The sequence below is a fragment of the Tachysurus fulvidraco genome, chromosome 1 (genome assembly GCF_022655615.1).
Source record: "Tachysurus fulvidraco isolate hzauxx_2018 chromosome 1, HZAU_PFXX_2.0, whole genome shotgun sequence".
NCBI classification, from domain to species: domain Eukaryota; kingdom Metazoa; phylum Chordata; class Actinopteri; order Siluriformes; family Bagridae; genus Tachysurus; species Tachysurus fulvidraco.
In genome coordinates, this window is record NC_062518.1 from 16129285 (window position 1) to 16147723 (window position 18439).

The 18439-nt window shown below is 36.6% G+C and overlaps 2 protein-coding genes and 1 long non-coding RNA gene across 13 annotated transcripts in view; 2 read left to right on the forward strand and 1 right to left on the reverse strand.

The window, feature by feature from the left end:
* LOC113634630 overlaps positions 1-18439 on the forward strand; it is a 121769-nt gene that overhangs the window by 27202 nt on the left and 76128 nt on the right. The gene's annotated exons all lie outside the window — the stretch shown is intronic.
* LOC113634632 (butyrophilin-like protein 10) overlaps positions 1-18439 on the forward strand; it is a 34425-nt gene that overhangs the window by 9939 nt on the left and 6047 nt on the right. For 2 of the 11 annotated variants that reach the window (XM_047811005.1, XM_047810997.1), the window contains exon 1: positions 17800-18394. In XM_047811005.1, the coding sequence (XP_047666961.1) occupies positions 18370-18394 (25 nt within the window). In that variant the 5' untranslated portion in view covers positions 17800-18369. Of the gene's footprint in view, positions 1-1402; positions 1539-2360; positions 3849-9276; positions 9384-9702; positions 9759-10484; positions 12177-13974; positions 14107-14386; positions 14485-15014; positions 18395-18439 lie in introns of those variants that run through there. The other 9 variants (XM_047810976.1, XM_047810980.1, XM_047811025.1 and 6 more) reach the window with 9 other exon arrangements.
* LOC125140846 lies at positions 5605-6962 on the reverse strand. Its single transcript, XR_007140116.1, has 2 exons — positions 6298-6962; positions 5605-5834 (listed from the first exon to the last, which is right to left on the reverse strand). It is a non-coding gene; the product is annotated as an uncharacterized LOC125140846 (long non-coding RNA).

Here is an 18439-nt window from a genome sequence, read left to right on the forward strand (position 1 = left end):
TGTTAGATCAATCTCGGTTATGCATGTGCTAATAATCCCAAAGGGGAACAGAAACAACACAAAAAACTTACAATAAGACTGAAGCATATGCGTTACACAAAATAAACCAACACACAATATCAAAACACCAGGTTGAGGTCCTCAAAAGAGATAACGATGACTCAGATTAAACCAGCACACACTGAAGAATCCACCACCTCAAAAGGGAGGTGTTTCCATCCACCAGTGAGTGTCTCCATCCACCCCCGAGTGTCTCCATACACCTCCCACCCCCCCGGATATTACTGCAAACACACCATTCTGCTCAAAGCGTAGGACATGCAGCATTCATACAAGACACCAATCAGCTAAAAGATGAGCAGCCAAACAGAAAGAAACGTGACGCATCCCCGATTACTGCCAATCGGCTTTTAAGTAGAAAGTGACTGTTAATTTATGATTCTGATTCTGATTAATTACCACCACCCCCCAATTCCCATTAATGTTTTGACTATTAACCGACAGCAGGTGGCGCTCTTCATCACACAACGAATCGACTACAGTTTTGAATTTGGCCTGATTACTGAGACTCAACTGATCAGTAAATGATTCAGCCTTTTGTGTGATAACGAGATAAACTGTACTGATATGATTCCCAGGCTTGGTCCTGAAGAACCTGAAGTTGTGTGGCTAAAGTGTTGGAAACTAAGCAAAACTGAAGAAGAAACAGCACTTTATTAATTTATCTTCTTCTGGTTGTGGCTATAAGAACTGTTAGAGCTCAGATAACACTTCTACTAGCCTAAAACTATTACTACAAATCTTCATCATTTTATCCTTATTTTGCTGACCTTCTTCAGTATTGCAGCTGTCAGATGCTGACACTAAAACTCAAGTTTATGAGGTGACACGTTCAGACTTTGGCTTTTTTTTTTTTTTTTTAAATTATTATTATTGTCACAAGCAACTAAAAAAATTGCTAAATATACTACTGTAAGTTCATTATTAAGAAAGATGGATAAATAACATCATGATGATTCTCTGTTCCTTAAAACCCCTGTCCTGTATGTTTGTGGTGGTGTTGTTTTTCCCTGCTCTAACGCTCCAATTTCAACCTAATTGACAGGGTAGTCTGTCAATTTGCCAATTAGGTGACTTACATTACTTATTAAGGTAATAGTGTTAGAGCAGTGTGTGTGTAAAACAGAGGTTTATTCAGAAACCAGAACCAGATCAGTGAAATGGACCTCAGTCAGGCAGCCAGTGACGTCCTGTGTGTGCGGACGGTTCTGTTCAAATAATTTCACAAGTTAGTGTAGAATTAAGAGAAATATTAATAGGTTTAACGATAACAATACTGTGTAATAAATGTAAAATAAAATTTAACGGGAAAAAAATAATAGTTTTAATTACGTTACGTTGAGCGGATGTGACGTGTGGATTCCGCTTTCAGCTATAAATAAGTATTTTGTGCATGTTGGTATATGTTACTAAATTCTGACGTTTTTTATTTAGAATTTTAAGCCAGTATTGATCATGTTTGTCACCGTGGACGAGAGGTATGTATAGTCTAAAACTACGAGTATGAAGCATTGGTGAACTAAACATGCTTTGTGGTGGGTGTATGATGGGAACCCCCCCAGCTAAAGCTAACGCTGGATAAAACACCCAGAATAACCGGATAGTCAAGTACCAATAATCTGGACCGGCTCCATGTAGCGCGAAGGGAAATGTGTTTATTTGGCCCTGACTATGTACTTAACTCTCTTACAGGCTACCATATTAAATTTACCTGAGTTTTTTACGTATATAATCTGTTTTAAAAGAGCTAAATGACACCTAGCTAGCTAGTTTAGCTGCTACGGCTACGTTCTTCTCGAGTCCAGTAATCTGGGTTTGGGCCACCAAATGGTTTGCACGATCGATCGATCGATCGATCGATCTATCTATCTATCTATCTATCTATCTATCTATCTATCTATCTATCTATCTATAACATGCCCTTCAATAAAAAGCAGAGATGGGGGACTCGAGTCATATGACTTGACTCGACTTAAGTTGAGACTTGTTTGACAAATATTAAAAAAAAGACTCGACTTGACGTTCATGACTTGTGACTTGCACATGTGACTTACTGTACTCTCACTTCTGTTAAAGAGCATACGGTCTGAGACACACTGGGTGTGAACTCCGTGAAGCGTGTTATGGAATGAGATTAACATCAAGATAGTGATCTCTAAAGGCCCTCAGGATCAAGTTTATTGTCCAAGTGTGTTCACACACAAGGAATTTGGTTCCAGCTGTTTGTGACTCTAAAAAGTACAGAAATAACACTATAGATTTAGTTTGGACTATACAAGACAATACAGACTTTACAAGACAAAACAATACAGATGATGTTATATAATATAGACAGAATGAATATTAAATCATCTGTATTGTTTTGTCTTGTATGCTTTTGTGCAATATACAGCAGTGTGTGTGTAACATGTACAGATGATGTGTTGTGAGTTAATATATCTGTGAACTGTGACCCACAGAGCTGTCGCTTACTCGGGGTTTTTTTTATTGCAACACTGTATAAACACTAGAGACTGGTGTGTATGAAAGTCCCATGAAATCAGCAGTTTGTGAACTACTCAAAAAAGCTCATCTGGCACCAGCAACAGTGCCAATAATGTTACAGAGATGATCCTAATGTTTTAATATGAAGCTTTTGACATTATATATATATATACATGCAAATGGTGGCTATTGCATGCATGTTACTGTCTCATGGTGACGGCAAAACACTGTCTTAAGTCTGTTACAAGTTACAATCTCTTATGCCTCTGCTGTGATTACGGAAAAAAAGTCTCAATCTCTATAATCTACAAATACCAGTATTGTAAATTTATCCTGTAATTCTTCTGTTTCCCCCACAGATACTTTTATTTATTTGCCTTCCCTCTGCTGATAAACAACGGTGAGCACTTAACACAGACCACAATATATATTGTTTATAGAGTGAAGAAAATGTGCTTAGAACCGTCAAAAGTATTTGAACACCTAATCCTTACAGACACATGTCGATCTTGACCCAACTGGTTCCACTAAACAGGAAGTACACAGTGTGCTATAGCGTTAATATTTCCCTTCACTGGAGATAAGACGACCAAACGCTGTTCCAGCTTGACGATGCTACTGAGCTCCAAAAAACACATTGGGTTGTGTTCGGGTCAGAGTGAAAGAACTTGAGAATCCTTCATAAAGCCCTGACTGAACACCTCCAGACCCAACATCAGTGCCTCATTAATTATTTAACCACTGAATCAACAAATATCCACACAGCCATGCTCCAAGATCTAGTTAATTATAACAACACCTGGGAATTAAACATGGAACAGGATGTTCATCAAATTCACGTCTGATGGTCAGGGTTCACAAACTTTGGCCCGTTGTGTAGTTCTTAGAAAAGGTGATGATTAAACACAGCTTTACTAAAACAAATGACTCATGCAGTCATATTGTCTTGTACTCCTGGTTTAAAGTCCTGTTTGTTTGTTTTTCAGTGTTGGGTCAGAGCGTCCGTCTGGTTAATGGAACTCTAGGACGTAGCGTCATCTTACCGTGCTCAACCAGTGATGTTAAAACGAACGTGTATTGGCGATACAAAGACAGCATCACGGTGTGCGACATCATCGATGGCCAAACGGACTTTGATGAGCAGTACGTAAAGTACAAGGGCAGGGTGGAGACTTTTCAGACAGAGTTTCCAAAAGGCAACTTTTCCATCAAACTGAACAACTTGACGATGTTTGATGCTGGAATTTATACCTGCAACTTCCCATATACACTTATACCGGTGACAGTGCACCTGAAAGTTACAGGTGTGTGTAGGACTTGTTTTTCAAACTCTCTTCCTGAAATAATCATTTATTATTATTATTATTATTATTATTATTATTAACAGGACTAATTCTGGGCTTGGTTGGGGAGGAGACTTTAATTACAGGTTTGCTTTAATGGAGATCCAATTCCATATGTCATTTTTGTACATTGGGTTTGCAAAATTCTACTTATCATTACCCAGCTCTTTTTGGACACATCATGCCTTTATAAAGGAGTACCTGCACTTGAGAAGCCGAGCTTCTATATAAAGATTTTTTGGTTTAGTAAGGTTTTTTGGTAAAGTACAAGCGTGTAGCAACAACTGAATTTGACATTTACATGACCTATATTTTCAAGTGATGAAAAGATCATGCACAGTGAAGAACGTTATCCAGTGTTTCACGCAGAAAATGTGCTAGTTAAGGCGGTAGGGTTAGGCGGGTGGGCCCGGGGGGAGCGGCCCCTCTTTGTGAGAGACCACAGACTCTGTACCACATTTAACAATTATTAAAAACAGGCATGTGCAACCTAGCCAGCAGGTGAAGAACTCAAACAACAAAATCACCAGCTAACTTACTTTGAATTTGCAAGAACTATAGACTAATACAATAACAGGCTTAAATAAACCCAAAACATAAGTCCACTGTTCTCACGGACACGCGTTTTATCAACTGGCTAGTTATCCTCCAGACAGTGACAGACCACGTCTTTCTCTCATTTCGGCCGTTATTCTCCGAGATGCACTTGACGGCCTTTTTGTGCAGCGGATTTTTATTTTTTTTTTTTTTTGGACGACCTAGTTAAGGCGGCAGGGTTTCCCAGCTTAGGCGGGCCGCCCAAACTGCAAAGTGCTGCGGGAAACCCTGGTTACCTGAACACACAGCATGTTTGTATGAATGTGTCACAGCAACAGAAATCCAAACAAATCAGAGTGTCGAGAACAGAACACTTCGGCTACAGAGTCTTTCTCACCCAGTGTGTACATATTGAAGACTGGGGAAACATCACCTGGTCTGCTGAACCTTCAGGTGTCTTGTGATGCAGATGGTAGGATCAAAATTTGTGCAACATTCAGGTGATGGTGCTGGGACTCGGTGGTGTAACGATCTGGGGAATGATTTCTTGATGCACATTAGGCCAATTATTGTGGATTGTTTAACATGAGTATTGTTGTTGATCACGTGAACATCTCACAGACACCGTCTCTCTATTTTCTTTTTAAAATACTAAAAAACTGCATGATGAAATCATGGCAATATCCAGAATCTCCAAATCTCCAGTGAAACAAGTTCCTACAAGCTAGAAACTCATTGTTGACATTTTTTAAAGCTCTCATTTTGCTTGAACGCAGCATTGTGCATGTGGATTATAAACATACTCACATGAGATTTGTCTTTTGATAAAACACTTCTTCATTGCTACATGATCAATCATCTGCAGTTATTTTTCTCTACAATGATATTAACAGTAGAAGCAATTGCATAACAACAAAGAAACCTATGGTAAGTGCACTACTTGGGAATGCCAATGACCGCATGTTAATCAACCGCCCTCCTTCTCCTCGGGGTCTGTTTCAGATCACTGCTGTTAATGGAACATTTCTTAACCCAGCATTGTCTAATCCTACAGCTCCCTGTGACCGTAAACTACATGCTGCTATGCTGTGGTACATGAACTTGATTTTTAAAAAATCATTGTAGATACAACGTTGATCTCTAAAACACATCAAATGTTGTGTACCATAGAAACACGTACTGTTTATAATATAACTCTGTCGACTGTGTTTTTGCTTCGCAGAGAACGGAAGTGAAAGTCTCGTGAGAAGATCAGACAGTCTTTTGCTTTGCCTGCTGGGTTACATGCTGCTGAGCAACTGAATTACCTGAAGAGGACAAAAAGTCAAGTCTGTTATTTGGGTTGCACAGAAAATAGTCCTTGCAGCGTCTCTTCTGCAGTACTTCCTTTGTGTGTTTCGCATCCTCAATCTTTTAAGAAAAACAAAATGGCTTTCAGGTTGCCTTTCAACCTACAATACAATATGAATCATCCAGCTAACCCATGTCACAACAACTCATGTTAGACAGAATGGTGTAAATAAGTTTTAGCTATCAGGAGAACAGGTGCATTGCTCACATGCCACAACTATTTAGTGATCTTTTAAAATACAGCTGTCTTAAGATCCTTCTTGGACTTTAGTGCTTTACAAAACATTACAGATATTCAGAAATAGTTTTGCTTTCACATCTTTGAATTGTGGACAAACCCATTAAGAAATGTATTAGAGGAAAACTGAAATATATATATATATATATATATATATATATATATATATATATATATATATATATATATATCCTTGTCAAAAATTGTCAGGTGTAATGCAAATGTTGCCCATTTTACCCAGTCTAAATGTGCAGTTTGTCTAAACACAAACTATCTAGTACTTACCCTGCTTTATTGTTCACCCAGTTCAGCCACTGCAAGTCGTCCTTAATATCCCCAGAAACACAATGTTCTGTTAGAATCGTGTTAATTTAGATAGTGTCGATTGCTGTTGTTTCCGGTTATCTTCACAGCACGTTTTGTAAGTCTTATGACATCAAAGCTTGTTTCTTACTTCCTGTTTGTTTCTCAACCTCACATCTGAGTCGTGATGTTTTGATCCAACCTTACAGATCTATTTGAATGTGTCTCAGATGGTATCATTCTGAAGCAACTGGTTGTTGAATTTTATCTGAATCACTTTCTGAACTGCTTTAAAAAGCTCTGAATTCCATTTCCAAGCATTGTAATGCACTGAATAATAGACTGTAAATACTGGCTTGTATTGGACTAACTTACTTTATATTAATATTTCCAGAATGTCTTTACAGTGCTTCTCCTGCTTTAGTAATCTTCTGACAGGTCCTCCGGTTTCTCCCAGGATAGCAGACTCAGGTGTGTTGTTGTTGAGCCACAATTCCTCATTTCTTCATGTGTGTTCCGTTGTAAAGAAATGCAGTTAGTTGGTTGCCCATGGAGTAAACGCTGGATAAAATAATGGGTATTATTGCCGGTATGACTTGATTAGCCTTGAGCCTAGCGCTGCGTTTGCGGCGTCTCCTCGCGCAGGTACATGCTGCAGGTGAGGACACGGTGACTGGGGTGAGACATCTAGTGTCGGCATGCGGTACTGCAACAACAACACTTTACCCTGTTTATTCCTTTTCTAGTTTTCCACTTTGATCAACTAATAGAAAAAAGACACGATTTATTGCAGTGCATATAAAATGTTTATATGCACTGCAATAAATCGTGTCTTTTTTCTATTAGTTGATCAAAGTGGAAAACTAGAAAAGGATTCAAAATGAGTAAAGCACACCACTATACAGAAGTTTCTCATTTATTATATGGAAACAGAATCAAAAATAATGTTTTACTGAAACAGAAGATTTTCTAGAAATATTCAATATTGCACTACAACCTTTAGTCATTCACAACATATTTAAAACAGACACGGGGCCCTTTATGTTTTATTTAAGATGTACTTAGTCTTTTGAACATTTGTGACTGTATATAAATAAAACAACTATAAGATTGTGTGAACGTTTACTAATATGCTAATAACTATACATTATGCATAGACTACAGGTGTCCCAAAAATAAATTACATTCCCCCAAACACCTGATTGGTTACTTTTCCTACAAATTGTTGAGATCCGGAGTCCTAACGCGTTTAATTAATGTATTGGAGAATTAGTTATGGCAAACAAGACCTTTTGTGTCTTTTTAAGCATGGTGCTGAAAATTGGCTTCATTCTTAGTGCGTGGGTGTGGGTGACATCTACTGGCAATGATGATGATGTGCAGGCAGCCATGACGTCATTAATGGATCTTGCATGTGACGTACAAGCAGATTTTCTGAAATTGTCAGTTAAGTTGATAGGATGAGTTTCAGCTGACAGGTCAGACAATGTAATATTCGTTTCTATGCTTCCTTAAAAAAAAAGAAAATACTGACTAAAGAATTCACTGAAGCTGCTTGTCATTGTGGACAGGAAAGAGCACGTGCTTGGGATACAGTAGGTAAGATGTACTTCTGCTACTGTGTGATGGCTAAGTAAAGTTATTCATAAATAAAATATTTTGACCTGTGCTTGGTTCTATCACAGACCTCAGTTCAGATGGTCTTTTATTACACATGAACATGCATTTGTGTTATCAATGATTATGTGAAAGTGTTACGTACACTAGCTATTCATTTTGATTGGTTTTTATAAATAAATAATCCATAATACTGCACTATACAACGCTACAATACACCTTTGAAGCACCAACTGATTCAAACACCAGTGACATGGCATGGTGGATCAGTAGAAACTCACTAGCCAGTGTCAAAGCCTCGGTTACAAAAGGAACATCATTGTAGCTAACATTATTATTTACATTTCAGGTATTTGTCAGATGACTTTATACAGAGCAGATAAATACATCAGTACTGGTTCGTTAAGGTATAAGAGTAAGGATACCATGAGTCCCATTACAGATGGTGTCAGCGGTAGCTAAAGTCAGACACGATTCAAAGCTCAAAGCAAAGATGCTATTTTTTTTTAGTTTCAACAGTAAACCTCTGGTTGATGCATGAGCGGAAGAAAATGAAAAAAAAAATACAAAAGGTGTGGTCAGGTCATAGTTCTGCTCACACTGCGTCTGATATTTACTCAAGAAGTCGCTGATGAGTCTTTTTTCAAGCATCGCCATGAAGATCGTACAGCTTTATATCTGTAAGTTTTTGTTTTTTTTACATCAGATGACTAAATCATGTTATTACAAACACCTTGTGTGTGTGTGTGTGTGTGTGTGTGTGTGTGTGTGTGTGTGTGTGTGTGTGTGTGTGTGTGTGTGTGTGCGCGTTTTTTTCCCTCTTTTTTTTTACTTTTTTTTTTTTTTACAGATCTGCTTGTGTTCTGTGGAGCTGCTGAATGTTTCACAGAGAAGTCTGTAGATTTGGGACAAAATGTGACTCTAAAGTGTGAAGTGGTTGTGAGAGACATGTACTCTTGTTCCTGATGAAGGCGTCAGAACCTCCAGTGATTATATTACGCTCTTTTACAATTTAACCTTCAGATGCACAATACAGTAACACATCCTTCAAATAGAGATTCTCAGTGCAGTGTATAACGACAGTTTATTTATACACAATATCAGTAATAATGAATTAGGAATCTATTATTGTAATCATACTCATACTGGGTCACACAGCTGGTGAGTTTATTACAAAATTAATTACTGCAATTTCATTAAAGTAACTTTAATCAGACTCTCTGAAAGCTTTATTTAATGCTATAGTCTGACTTTATAGACCAGCGGTTGTTAAAGTGGTGTCCTGGTCACTTGTATCTAACCTACAGTAGTTTATTTAATTTAAATCATTCAAATGTGTTTCAGTGTCTCACAGAAAATTTCAGACAGCTGATAAAGATGATAAAGATGAACCTTGCAGAAATCTTCTGATCGTTTCCAGAACAGTGACCTGCATCGTGATGGCGTCTCAGGTATTGCTTTTTTTGTTGTTACTGAATTTTACCTGCTCCATTTAATAATATATAAAAAATTATAAAATATTATTAATGTAAATTTTTACTAAGAATTACAAAATGTGTAAATCAATTGTACAATTTGAAAAATCATAATTTTTGTAAGATTTTTTAATAGTGTTTACTAAACAACTGTGAAAGCTGCTGATGTTCTTTAAATGAATAAATAATTTTAAAAAAGGGTTCATCCTTAAAATGTTATTAAAGTCATAACAATGGATTTTTAAGGTATTTAAATGATATGATTATGTTGTGGTGTGATGTGTATTAATTTCAGTCTGGATCAGGAGCCAGTGTGAAAGAACAAATTCACAGCAGCTCAGTGGTTCACAGGTAAAGTTCTACTACTAGCTCTTCATATTCAAGAATTCCACTTTTCTAAGCTACTGATTTGTGATGGACAATTCACTAAAGATTAATTTGTGCAGTCAGATAATCAACTCACAAGCACAAACAAATCTTCATCTTCTTCATTTTTTAAAGCCTACTTTTTATATTATAAATGTATATATATATGTTTACGTATTTACAGTAGTTTATGATATACAGACTGGTGGTGAATGACACCTATACTATCACTTAGGAGCAGAACGTTCCTAGTTTACAAGACCTTTTGTTTAAAAGTAACAGTATAGAATTAAATTTTTAGATTAAATACATTAGCTTGTTAAAACAAAGAAGCAATTATGTCAAATGTTGTACTAACAGAATATACATCATGCACCACATAGTATAACCTTTACAAATAAATAAACACCAATGACCTTTCTCTCCTATATAACAAGTCTGTGATATGGGCGTTGTGAAAAAAATCACACATTGCAACATGCACAACTTCGTTTCCTTCTCTGCGGTTTTGCACCTTTAGCATCGGGTTTGATTATAAAATGAAGGCCTGTTGGTCTCAGTACAAGTGGCAGGAAAAGCTTTTTTATGTGTGATTTGTGGCTGAACTGCATGAAGTTTATTTATTTATTTGATTATTTATTTATTTTTTGCAAAGATCTGAATAATCTTTCTAGTTCATTTTATTACTGCTTCATTTCTACCGTGACCTAGAACCCAGAAAGGAACTTTGTGACACTTGTGGAAAAACATCACAATCATGTGATTCAAACATACAGTTTCCAAAAAGGCATGAGGTGTGTGTACTGGCTTGTATTGGACTAACTTTTTTTTATACTAATATGTCCAGAATGTCTTTACAGTGTTTCTCCTGCTTTAGTGATCATCTGAGAGGTCCTCCGGTTTCTCCCACTATAGCAGACTCAGTTGTGTTGTTGTTGAGCCACAATTCCTCATTTCTTCGTGTGTGTTCCGTTGTAAAGAAATGCAGTTCATTTGGTTGTCCATGGAGTAAACACTGGATAAAATAATGGTTATTATGGCCGGTATGACTTGATTAGCCTTGAGCCTAGCGCTGCGGTACCTGCCGCAGGCGAGAACACGGTGGCTGAGGAGAGACATCTAGTGTCGGCATGCGGTACTGCAACAACAACACTTTACCCCGTTTATTCCTGTTATAGTTTTCCACTTTGATCAACTAATAGAAAAAATACATGATTTATTGCAGTATAATATAATATAATATAATATAATATAATATAATAAACGGTATTGTATAGATCAAGCTACACAAATCTATATGAATGAGTAAAGCCCAACACTACAGGTATACAAACTTTTGTCATTTATTATATGGAAACAGAATCACAAATAATGTTTTACAGAAACCGAAGATTTTCTAGAAATATTCTCTATTACACTAAAACTTTGTCATTTACAAAATATTAAAAAAAAAAAACAAACAAGCCCTTTATGTTTTATTTAAGATGTACTTTGAGAATGTATTGAGATCTGTTATTCTGATCCCTCTAATAGTCTACTGACCTTAAACTACAGACTACATACACTGTACATGACATTCAAAACTAGTAATGCACTATGTCATCGATGATCTAATCTATATCATTAATTTTAATTAGTTATTGGCACACAGGCTTCGTTTAATGTGTTAATTCTGTATTTTTCTGTTCGTTTTTACGGTTGAGCGCTGCAGAAGATCTCCAAAAACCCAAACACAACCTCCTGGTTTACATCAGCAACAGGACAACATCAACCCTGTGGTATGTTTCTTTGTTTGTTTTTTAAAACAACACACAAAATATCTCAAAATTTGATTCTCAAAACTTGAAAATCCTTGATCAGAAGCCAGTGTAAAAGAACAAATTCACAGCAGCTCAGTGGTTCACAGGTAAAGTTCTACTACTGTCTCTGATCTCTCTGTTCCTCCTCTTTAAACGTCTCCCATTTAGTGTCGTGTTTACGAGGATAAATACATATAAAGTGCAGGTTTTTTCTCTGAGCTCTTGATGCATTTATGAACCAAATGATCACATTCTGATGTCTTTTGTGTGCTTCTGAATAAAAGTTTCATACAGGTGTAGAAAGACGACGTTTTCACTGTTGTAGAGTTTACACAGCTTCCTCTTGAGGCCTAAACACAGCGCTGTGGTCAAGACCTGCACACACACCATCAGCATCAGGCAGCCTGTGAGATAGACTGCTTCTGCTTACGTGCTTGTCTTCTGCGGTGAAATTGTCTCTGATGTGCTTTTTTTACACAAACTGTACTCAAAGTGAAGATTCAGGCCAATTTAACACATTGTGAACCATTAGTATGGAAGACTGATTTAATGTCTAAAGCTGTAATAAAATACTCTTGTAAATAAAATGTTTATTTTAAAAAGGGTCTTGGCTTGAATTGTCTTCCTTCTGCTTGAAGATGATGATGATTTAAGACGCACAGGAAATGGAGTGAATTTAAAAAGAATACTCACAATAATCATTGAGATTCATGAGACAATATAAACAAAGGGGATTTCTGTGGTCTTGAACATCATCTATTGTTATAATGCTGGGATACCACTAGAGGAGCTGAGGGCTTATTTGTGTGTGTCTGTGTCTGTGTGTCTGTTTGTGTGTGTGTGATAAACCTGCTTCCATTTCCAAAATGATAAAGAAACAGATTAGAAAGAATCAGCTGTGATAACTGACTGTCTCTCAGAGATGTTCTCAGTGTCTGTGGAGCTCCACATGTTCTCCTCATGTCCATATGGACTTCCCTTGGATTCCTCTCACCTAATAAAACATACCAGTGTGGACTGGTGTCTCAAAATAACACCTATTATGAATGTATGTGCAAATGATGCGCTGATAAGGACATGTGCACAAATTGAAGGTCAATTCCAGTTTATACTTCATACTGGATCCATTATGGTCTCTTCAGATCCCTGACCAGATAAGACATGTTTTACAAATGACTGAAAATGTAATTCATAACTTCTGTAAAATCTCCTATTTTTGTACACAGATTAAATAAACATTCTTTGTAAAGTTTGGAGGAGATTTTAGAAGAAAAAAAAAAGAATGCGATCTGAGCACTTCCTCTCTCTGTCCTGTGTTTCACGCCTAACAAAAAGTGTTTCCTGACTTGAAGCAGAGCGACAGAGTGTCCAGAGATCGTGTCGAGCATTCAGCATGAGGATCATACAACTTCAGCTCTGTAAGCTAAGTTTTTACTCTATGTTTTTCCACATTTTGTTCCTGTCTGTGCAGATAATTGTCTGATTATCAGCAATACACACGTGTGTGTTTGTGTGGGGGTTTATTTTATTTTATTTTTTATTTTCCTAGATCTGCTTGTGTTCTGTGGAGCTGTTGAATGTTTCACAGAGAAGTCTGTAGATTTGGGACAAAATGTGACTCTAGAGTGTGAAGTGGCTGTAAATAATGTGTACTGGTTCCTGATGAAGGCGTCAGAACCTGAAAGTGTTTATATTATGCTCTTTTACAACTAAACCTTCGGGTGCACAATACAGTAACACAACCTCCAAAAAGACATTCTCACTGCAGTATAACAGCAGTTTATTTATACACAATATCAGTACTAATGAATTAGGAGTCTATTATTGTAATCATACTGGTTCGCCTTCAAACATCAGCCGTGCAATCAGACTTTACATCCAGAGTCACTCAGCTGGTGAGTTTATTAAAAATTATTTACTGCAATTTCATTAAAGTGACTTTAATCAGACTCTCTGAAAACTTTATTTAATGCTATAGTTTGTCTTTATAGACCAGCGGTTGTTAAAGTGGTGTCCTGGTCTCTTGTATCAAACCTCAACAACACACTAATGTAACATTAAATCTAGAATTTATTATTTTAGAAGACAAAGCTCTAAAAAATTAATAAACAACAGTTTAAAATAGTTGAAACAATTGGATATTTTCCATTATATGGAATTATAGTAGAGAATATTTTGGATTTATTGCGACATTATTGTGTTGTCAAGGTTTGATGCAAGTGACCAGGACACCACTTTAACAACCGCTGGTCTATAAAGACAGACTATAGCATTAAATAAAGCTGAACTATTTTAAAGGGCTCTGCGGAAATGTATTTTTGGTCAGTGACAATGTCCAATGCTACAAAATATGTTGTAGATAAACAGTTTGTTTAATCTGTTATTTTTAAAAATGTTTCCAGGAAATCAGACCACGATCAGAGAAGATAAACAGATGCAGAATCAGACGGATGAGGAATCTAAAGTGATCTGTTCCTCACAACCTCTCATCGTATCAGTAATAATGAACTGCGCTCTGGCTCTTGTGGTTACAGGTGGGTTTTATTTACAGTATATTCTGCTAATAACTGAGAATGTATTGAGATCTGTTATTCTGATCCTTCTAATAGTCTACTGACCTTAACTGTGATGACTAAAATGTACATAGTCTAATAGACTCCATTACGGATGAACCCATATTTATTTAATTGCAGTTTTGTGGTGATTTTATTTAGTTATAACACAGTTACAGTGTTAGTTAAAATAAACCTTGTAGATTGAGTAATATTTGATTACATTTGTGCCTAAATAAAGTTAAAAACAAGGTTTTTACAGTTTTTACAGTCTTTACAGTTGAGCGCTGCAGAAGATCTCCAAAAACCCAAACACAACCTCCTGGTTTACATCAGCAACAGGACAACGTCAACCCTGTGGTACGTGTCTTTGTTTGTTTTTTAAAACGATACACAAAATATCTCAAAATTTAAAATTTGGCTCTAATAATTCACTTTTTATACATCATAATGTGGATATTCTGCCGAGATTGAACTAAATCTGAAACTCTCAGGAAGATACGAGATGTCTATGCCATCGCTTGTGCAACACTGCTGACAGGGTTTTCCTTTTTTCTCAGCTTTAAAATGGTTCTTTTTCTCCCAAAGACAGTTTAAACAAAAAAAAGCAGTGTTAAGAGAAAAAATCTGGATCTGGATCTAAGCTGTTAATTGTTTAAGCAATCAATATCTGCAACAAGAAATATCAGTCAGTCCGTGTCATGTTTAACACCTTCAGAAGTAAATATCAGGGAATGTCTTCAGTGTATAATATAAAAACAGAAACATTGTTAGTTGTAGAAATGTTCATACATTTACACCAATTTCACCACTGTGCTGCGTCTTAGACTAAAGAGTCAAGGTGTTAAAGTTGTATTTATTAATCCGGTCCCATCACATTATTCTTTCAGTATGCTGAGGTGCAGTACAACGCGACAAACAGTTGTGTCACCACGACTGGCCCCAACAGCACATACATTCTACTGCAGGCACCAAAACCGTGACCCGGCAAGACCTCACCTAGAACGGTGACCTCACCCAGACCTCCCACATCACATAGACTTTATATGCTATTTCTTCATATTCATGAATTCCACTTTTCTAAACTACTGATTTGTGATGGACAATTCACTAAAGATTCATTTGTGCAACCAGATGAATCAGCTCACAAGCACAAACAAATCTTCATCTTCTTCATTTTTAAAGCCTACTTTTTCTAATATAAATGTATATATTTATATTTATAATGGGATTTTTTTATATGGATTTAGTTACAAATTAAACTTTGACAGTGTTAGAGTCGTGTAAAGAGATTATGTGAAAGAATCAAATCACTGAGGTGACTCAGTTGGCTGAAGGCATGTCTAGTCAGTGTTCTGGCTAGAAAGTCAGCCACTTTAACAAGCATTTAAAATAATAAGAAGAAAAGCATTCAGTTTGTACTGAGAAGACTTTTTGTCGTTATTTGCCGTTTCACTGGTCGAGAGATTCACCATTATGTGTTGAACGGGTTTAAAACAATAAAAACGATGCTGTGAGTCAAATGTAGCTACAGACAGACATTGCGACTTCCTGTCCATACAATTAGTGATGATTCAGTTCAAGAAAAGAGGCAAAATCAGTGATTAATTGATGATGTGTTTATGTATTTACAGTAGTTTATGATATACAGACTGGTGGTGAATGACACCTATACTATCACTTAGGAGCAGAACGTTCCTAGTTTACAAGACCTTTTGTTTAAAAGTGAGAGTATAGAGTTTTAATTTTTAGATTAAATTCATTAGCTTGTTAAAACAAAGAAGCAATTATGTCAAATGTTGTACTAACAAAATATACATCAAGCCTCGCATAGTATAACCTTTACAAATAAATAAACACCAATGACCTTTCTCTCCTATATAACAAGTCTGTGATATGGGCGTTGTGAAAAAAATCACACATTGCAACATGCACAACTTCGTTTCCTTCTTTGTGGTTTTGCACCTTTAGCATCGGGTTTGATTATAAAATGAAGGCCTGTTGGTCTCAGTACAAGTGGCAGGAAAAGCTTTTTTATGTGTGATTTGTGGCTGAACTGCATGAAGTTTATTTATTTATTTGATTATTTATTTATTTTTTGCAAAGATCTGAATAATCTTTCTAGTTCATTTTATTACTGCTTCATTTCTACCGTGACCTAGAACCCAGAAAGGAACTTTGTGACACTTGTGGAAAAACATCACAATCATGTGATTCAAACATACAGTTTCCAAAAAGGCATGAGGTGTGTGTACTGGCTTGTATTGGACTAACTTTTTTTTATACTAATATGTCCAGAATGTCTTTACAGTGTTTCTCCTGCTTTAGTGATCATCTGAGAGGTCCTCCGGTTTCTCCCACTATAGCAGACTCAGGTGTGCTGTTGGTGAGCCACAATTCCTCATTTCTTCATGTGTGTTCCGTTGTAAAGAAATGCAGTCCAGTTGGTTGTCCATGGAGTAAACACTGGATAAAACAATGGGTATTATGGCCGGTATGACTTGATTAGCCTTGAGCCTAGCGCTGCGGTACCTGCCGCAGGCGAGAACACGGTGGCTGAGGAGAGACATCTAGTGTCAGCATGCGGTACTGCAACAACAACACTTTACCCTGTTTATTCCTGTTATAGTTTTCCACTTTGATCAACTAATAGAAAAAAGACATGATTTATTGCAGTATAATATAATATAATATAATATAATATAATATAATATAATATAATATAATATAATATAATATAATATAATATAATAAACGGTATTGTATAGATCAAGCTACACAAATCTAGATGAATGAGTAAAGCCCAACAGTACAGGTATACAAACTTTTGTCATTTATTATATGGAAACAGAATCACAAATAATGTTTTGCAGAAACCGAAGATTTTATAGAAATATTCCCTATTACACTAAAACTTTTAGTCATTTACAAAATATTTAAAAAAAAATACAAACAGGCCCTTTATGTTTTATTTAAGATAAACTTTGAGAATGAGAGCTCTTGATGCATTTACGATCACATCCTGATGTCTTTTGTGTGCTTCTGTAGAAAAGTTTCATACAGGTGCAGAAGGATGACGTTTTCACTGTTGTAGAGTTTACACAGCTTCCTCTTGAGGCCTAAACACAGGGCTGTGGTCAAGACCTGCACACCATCAGCATCAGGCAGCCTGTGTGATAGACTGCTTCTGCTTACGTGCTTGTCTTCTGCGGTGAAATTGTCTCTGATGTGCTTTTTTTTTAGACAAACTGAACTCAAAGTGAAGATTCAGGCCAATTTAACACATTGTGAACCATTAGTATGGGAGATCGATTTAATGTTTAAAGCTGTAATAAAATTCTCTTGTAAATAAAACTTTTATTTCAGAAAAAGGGTCTCGACTTGAATTGTCTTCCTTCTGCTCAAAGATGATGATGATTTAAGACGCACAGGAAATGGAGTGAATTTAAAAAGAATACTCACAATAATCATTGAGATTCTTGAGACGATATAAACAAAGGGGTTTTCTGTGGTCTTGAACATCATCTATTGTTATAATGCTGGGATACCACTAGAGGAGCTGAGGGATTATTTGTGTCTGATTGTGTGTGTGTGTGATTGTGTGTGTGTGTGATTGTGTGTGTTTGTGTGTGTGTGTGTGTGTGTGTGTGTGTGTGTGTGTGTGTGTGTGTGTGTGTGTGTGTGTGTGTGTGATAAACCTGCTTCCGTTTCCAAAATGATAAAGCCACAGATTAGAAAGAATCAGCTCTGATTACTGACTGTCTCTCAGAGATGTTCTCAGTGTCTGTGGAGCTCCACATGTTCTCCTCATGTCCACATGGACTTCCCTTGGATTCCTCTCACCTAATAAAACATACCAGTGTGTGGATGGGTGTCTCAAAATAACCCCTATTATGACTGTATGTGCAAATGATGCGCTGATAAGGACATGTGCACAAATTGAAGGTCAATTCCAGTTTATATTTCATACTGGATCCATTATAGTCCATTCAGATCCCTGACCAGATAATGTATGTTTTACAAATGACTGAAAAATGTAATGCATAACTTCTGTAAAATCTCCTATTTTTGTACACAGATTAAATAAACATTCTTTCTAAAGTGTGGAGGAGATTTTAGAAGGAAAAAAAAAGAATGCGGTCTGAGCACTTCCTCTCTCTGTCCTGTGTTTCACGCCTAACAAAAAGTGTTTCCTGACTTGAAGCAGAGCGACAGAGTGTCGAGAGATCGTGTCGAGCATTCAGCATGAGGATCATACAACTTCAGCTCTGTAAGCTAAGTTTTTACTCTATGTTTTTCCACATTTTGTTCCTGT